The 6,000-nt window shown below is 48.5% G+C and overlaps 1 protein-coding gene across 1 annotated transcript in view; it reads right to left on the bottom strand.

Annotated features, from left to right (window-relative positions):
* The window catches only part of ARHGEF28 (Rho guanine nucleotide exchange factor 28), a 329,197-nt gene extending 324,630 nt beyond the window's left edge, over window positions 1-4,567 (bottom strand). Inside the window, 2 exon segments of the mRNA XM_045999285.1 lie at window positions 4,265-4,319; window positions 4,322-4,567. Of these exon segments, the coding sequence (XP_045855241.1) occupies window positions 4,265-4,319; window positions 4,322-4,567 (301 nt within the window).
* Between the last annotated feature and the right edge of the window lie 1,433 nt (window positions 4,568-6,000).

Consider the following 6,000-nt stretch of genomic DNA (forward strand, 5'->3'; position numbering starts at 1 on the left):
TCTGGCTTCAGGGTCCTCACTGTGATTCACTTTGTTGCAGTTTTAAGGAATTTCTTTAAGTTATAAAGCAATGGAAGAAAAGGAACAGGCTTTAAGCCACAAATGGCATGGTAACTTATGTTTGCCAGTGAAACTGGGAGCTAAACCATGACTTCATTAACAGGCAATTTACCTCTTGATTAACATAGTAAAGGAAGGTCTGTATATTTCAACAGTTAGTTAACATTTTAAGTATGTTTGAAGTAAAATGGTCATGTGCACACCTCTCAAAGTCCACCACGTGAAATAGGCTGGTTTAGAGGGTCTCTTCTGGACATGATACCAAGAAAAGCAAACATGTCATTGCCCATCTCCACCTCTGCTGGGCTTCACTCAAACATACAGGGTTTCCTTTTCAAGAAACTACTTTCACAGTAATTTCTTACACAAGTGAAACTTGAGATTGAGGGAAAATTTAAGGAAAAATCACCTCTGAAGAATAAAAATCCATTTGATAAAAGGGTTCATAATGAAGATCACTGGAACAAATGCCCAATATTCAATTACATGATGTTTTTGCTTTCCCTCATTTAAAAAATCATGTCAAATCTCATTATCTTGGTTATCCAGGAGAAGTAGTCCAGGAACAGTAATGGTAGAAATAAGCAAATTACTACTGTCCAAGATCAAATTAAGGAAAAAATTACAGTTGATTAAGATGCTCTATCATATAAAGGTACTGGCATTTTACCAGTCACATGTCTTAATGTCAAGTGTGCAAAAGCCCAGTCAAAATGCAATAGATCCTGGGGTGCCTGGTGGCTCAGTCGGTTAAGCCTCAAACTCTTGATTTCGGCTCAGGTCATGATCTCAGGGTCCTGGGATCAAGCCCTGCAAGGATTCTGCACTCAATAGGGAATCTGCTTGGGATTCTCTGTCCCTGTCTCCTCCTACACTACCCCCCACCCCCAACAACAGTGAGCTCATGTGCATTACTCTCTTTCAAATAAATAGATCTTTAAAAAAAGAAATGCTCGGGGTGCCTGGATGGCTCAGTGGGTTAAGGCCTCTGCCTTTCACTCAGGTCATGATCCCAGGGTCCTGGGATTGAGCCCCGCATCGGGCTCTCTGCTTGGCGGGGAGCCTGCTTCCTCCTCTCTCTCTCTTTCTGCCTGCCTTTCTCCCTACTTGTGATCTCTATCTGTCAAATAAATAAATAAAATCTTTAAAAAAAAAGAAAAAAGAAAATGCAACAGATCCTAAAAACTCTAAAATCAGAAAAGTAATGCCTTAGATCTGAAATCAACAGAAATTTGAACCCAAAATAGCAATTACCCAACCTGACCCATCTCTTTGTACCAAAGTCACATGAAAGAATTATCCTATAGCTTCTCTGTTAGGCTAAAGCAATCTAAGTACAAATGTTATTAGATAAAACCTACAGCAATTAGATCCTAGCTTATCAGTAAATTAAAGCATACTAAAATTAGTAAGCCTGGGAGCTGGAGAGTAATTTGGGCTCTACCATCCTCTACCAGAGTTATTTGGCAGTACCATGGTAGCCAAGCCCCAATCATAAAAGGTTTTCCAATATTTATAGCATCCATTTTTCTGCAGAGTCTACTTGTCATAAACTCTGACCAGACTTTACGTTAGAGCTTAAGTACCAACAGAGTATTTACTTTTGAACACAATGACTAATATAAATATTGTATTCCAGGGTTTTGGGGTTTTTTTAAGATTTTATTTATTGGTACACCTGGGTGGTTCAGTTGGTTAAGCACCTGCCTTCAGCTCAGGTCATGACCCCGGAGTCCAAGGATCAAGCCCCACATTGTGCTCGCTGCTCAGTGAGGGACCTGTTTCTCCCTCTCCCTCTACCAGCTGCTCTACCTATCTTTTAGATTTTATTTATTCATTTGACAGAGAGTGAGAGAGAGCACTGAGCTGAGAGAGGGAGAAGCAAGCTCTCCACGAGCAGAGAGCTCGATCACAGGACCCCAGGATCATGACCTGAGCCAAAGACAGACACTCAACTGACTGAACGACCCAGGTGCCCATATTCCAGTGTTAATACCCATTTAGACTACTTTTCCCTTTCCCATATAGCATATAGTAAAGGCCATGTATCAGAACTCACCTGCAATTTCTGCCTACTTTGTCTGAGCCACCACAGAACTTTCTCAGAAAAGTACAATGAGAAAGTATTCTAAACTCTTCTGCAGTACTCACATGATTTAAAAAAAATAAAGGTGTGGGGGCACCTGGGTGGCTCAGTGGGTTAAAGCCTCTGCCTTCGGCTCAGGTCATGATCCCAGGGTCCTGGGATCGAGCCCCACATCGGGCTCTCTGCTCCACAGGGAGCCTGCTTCCTCCTCTCTCTCTGCCTGCCTCTCTGCCTAGTTGTGATTTCTGTCAAATAAATAAAATATTTTAAAAAATAAAAATAAAAAAATAAAGGTGTGAACCCCAAATGAGGCCCCTGATGAAATTTCATCGAGCCTTATATACCATTTTCCTCTTTTAAGTGTTTCTAAACTTAAAGGCAGTACAGGTGCTTCAAAGGAAAGTCTAATGACACCTGTTACATAACCTGTTCTTGGTTGGCCAGGTTATATGGTTGTTACAAGGAAGAAAGCAGTCCAAAGCAGAACAAACACTAATTCTCTGTTCTCCATTCTAATATGAGCCAGGACATTCCAGTCACATACCCAGTAGCTACCTGCATGCCTCAGTTTCTCTAACCACTAAACTTGAGGTCTGAGGTGATCCAAATTTCTATTTAATCAAAGTTATATGAGCACAATAATCCCACAAAAACTTCACTGCAGAGTTTCATAGTATTGAAATACTACGTTGTAGAAATAAATTCCAAGGGTTTTTGCAGTACTCATTTCTTATCCTCTAAATACTCCAAAGGAGTTAGCTCCGCCGTGAATGAAGAGGAGGCAAATACAAAGATGTTTTAAGAATATATGTAAAACCCAAAATATATCTAGAAACCCTGCGGGTTATCATGGTACTTGGACTGTCATGTGCAATGGACAACCTACAAAACCTAGTAAGGACAGGTCTCTGTTTTTGCTGTGGAAACGGGATTTCACTTTCCCTGACAGTTTCAGGGCCTAAGAACACAGGATGACAACGCTTCAGAAAACGAGAGGCTCCCTGGGACCATAAATGATGAGGGGTTTTGGTTGTTGTCCCTGTTTTAAGATTTGGTTTTTTGTTTTTTCCTTTCTTACCCAGTTGCCGCGGGTCTGGTGGTAAACCTCCGTAATTCCAGGTCTGCAGGGATTTGTCCAGACCCAGGCAGGGGTCAAAGAGAGGAAGCTGCGCAAACACAGATGTTGCTGCCTTTCCTCGACCCACCCCGCAGTAACCAATAGGGGGACGCTGTGGGTTCCTAGGGAGGCAGATGGATTCTCTTCTGGAAATCTAATTGGCGTCTGGGAAACCAGAGCTAGGTTTCCAAGGCGGCCTCAGCACCCAGCTTCCACACAGCCTCGACAGAAAAGGATGCCTCCTTGGCGGTGCACAAGCCCATCATCATGACCCCTAAGGAAACTTATAGCACGAGAAGGTTAGGGTACCTTTCACCCACATCCCAGGTATTCAAGGGGCAAATGAATCCCTAAGAGTAAGATTCGACGGAATGCCGACTGCCTCCTCCTAATCAAGTAACTACAGATTCCTTTGAAAACACGAGCAAATATCTCCACCAAAAAAAAAATAAATAAATAAATAAAAAAAATAAATGTGAGAGCGCTGGTAGCACGAGCTTAGTCTGCTCTCTGGGGAGCCCCAGCCCCACCAAGAACCCTCACGCCAGAGGCGAGACACCAATGGGGAACCAGCTTTCGAGACACCCCCTTCTCCACGGCAAGGGTGCATTTCCTTGGGGGGAATTTTCCCTCCACCCGCCCATCCCGGGACCTTGTATAGCGGAGTCGGCGGGGGCTGCAAGGAGAGGGACCGCCACCTTCTCTGTGCGCTCCAGGCCGCGCGACGCGAGCGACCCCACGCTCCGCAGCTGCCGCCGCCGCCGCGCTGGACTGTGCAACCCTTTGCACTTGTTGCTGTCCCCGAGGGACCCGGAGGCGGCGGCCATCCCTCGCGCCACTGAAACCACAGCAGCACCCACCTGTCCACCTCAGCTGTCCCTCGCGTCCCCCAGTACCCTGGAGAGAGTATTTCTGGGACAGAGAACTCAGGCGAAGGGAACAAACTTTTCTGCCCTGAGCTACAGGGAAACGCGGGGAATGGAACCCTGAAGAGCACCTACCTGGAGCTAGGGCCCCCACAGCCTCCGGAACCCCAGCGAGGCGCTGCGCCCCGCGCGCCCTGCCCAAGGGCTTCTGGAACGCGCCCAGGTCCGCCGCCGCCGCCGCAGCCCAGGGCCGGGAAGGCTCTCGCCGAAGCTGCCAACGCCCGGCGGCCGCAAAGCTGGGGCCAACGCGGAGGGGGCGGAGCCGCGGGCGCGCTCCCGGAGCCGGCCCGTGGCGCCCGCAGCTCGGGCCGCCCCCGCTCCCGCCGCGCCTGCCGGCTGCCACTGGATCCCCGCCTGCTCACCTCCCCGCCGCGGCATCACATGGCCAGGCCCGCCCGCCGCCGCGCCCGCCACCGGCTCCAGGACGAAACCTGAAGCGGCCCGACCGCGCTGCCTCCGCCAGCCCCCTCCCGGCGCGCCTCGGCTGCCCCCGCTCCCCGTCCCGGGGCGCAGAGTCGGGCGGAGGCCGGCGCGGCCCTGCGGGGCCCGAGGAGGACGAGGTCGTGTGTCGGTTGCGGCGCCCGAGCTCCCCAGGCCCCCATGGGCCTCGCCTTGGCGCTGTCTGAGGAAGCAGTGTCCTTACCCTTTCTGAAAGGAGTTGGCCATGCCCGAGGGAGGCTGAGCCTGTTCGCAGCTAAAAGCCACCACACCGGTGACAGAACGTGGCCCAAGGGTGACTGACAAATAAGACGCCCTTTTGATGCTCGAGGTTCCCGGCCCTCTGTCCCAGAGCCGTGCGACCTTCGTTCTCTTTGGGCTCGTGCATGTAAACAGCTCCCCCTACAAGTCCTCATAACTGAAGAAATTTTCAGGAAAATCCTACCTGTTTTTACAAGGGAAAACAGCGTGGGAGGGACTCCCTTACCATCCAGTGCGCTTTTCCGGTTCCACTGATGGTAACCCCAAGCGAAGAAGCTTCTCCGTCAGCCAGGTCTTCAAAACACAGACTGCAGACCACCTTGAAAGGCGAAATTACCAAAATGACTTTTCTCCAGAGTACCCTGAGTCTCTTTGTTTTTCCTGTGAAGACCCGCCACCCACAGGACCCGCACAGGGGTGTGGCCCCAGGAAGCTGGCCACCGAGACCACCAGCCAGAAGGGAGCACGCCGACCCGGCCTTCTGCAACACCTGTCCCGCGTCTTGGCTATTTGTGCCTCTCTTCTCAGCCTCACCTTGTCTCACCCACTTGGCTGATGGAGCTCCTGAGGAAGATAGCGAAACAACACCAGTCCGCCTCCGAAGTGCTTAGCCCTGTTCCAAGGCAAAGGTCTGGCATTCTGCCTTCATAATTGGGCGCCCAAACCGGACCGCACTCCTAACCCAAGCTGCAGTCCTTGTCGCTTCTATTTCACAAAGGGATGAACCCTAGGCTTGGCCTCGGGCACTGGCTTTAATAAAAAAAAAAAAAAAAAGTTCCTGCCCATGGCAAGGTTCAAGATACTCAAGATTAAAACAATAATATTCTTTTCAAAAACAACAACAAAAAAATTCCAACCATAAAATGTCTACTGGAGACTAATCAAATCAACCCACCAGACAAAAATGGGTCCCAATATCTGGTAAGCAAAAACATCAACCTGTTAATGGCCCTTGTTTTTAGTAGTTTTTACATCACTAGTGTGGAATCACTGTATATATTTTTTCTTTCTCCTTCCTCCCTTTTTTTTCATTAATTAGGTCAGATATATAGCAAGAAAAAAGTGAGAAAATGTGGGAGGAGGAACAAGAATTATAAGAAATTACCTAAAAC

The sequence above is a fragment of the Meles meles genome, chromosome 3, assembly GCF_922984935.1.
Source record: "Meles meles chromosome 3, mMelMel3.1 paternal haplotype, whole genome shotgun sequence".
NCBI lineage: Eukaryota > Metazoa > Chordata > Mammalia > Carnivora > Mustelidae > Meles > Meles meles.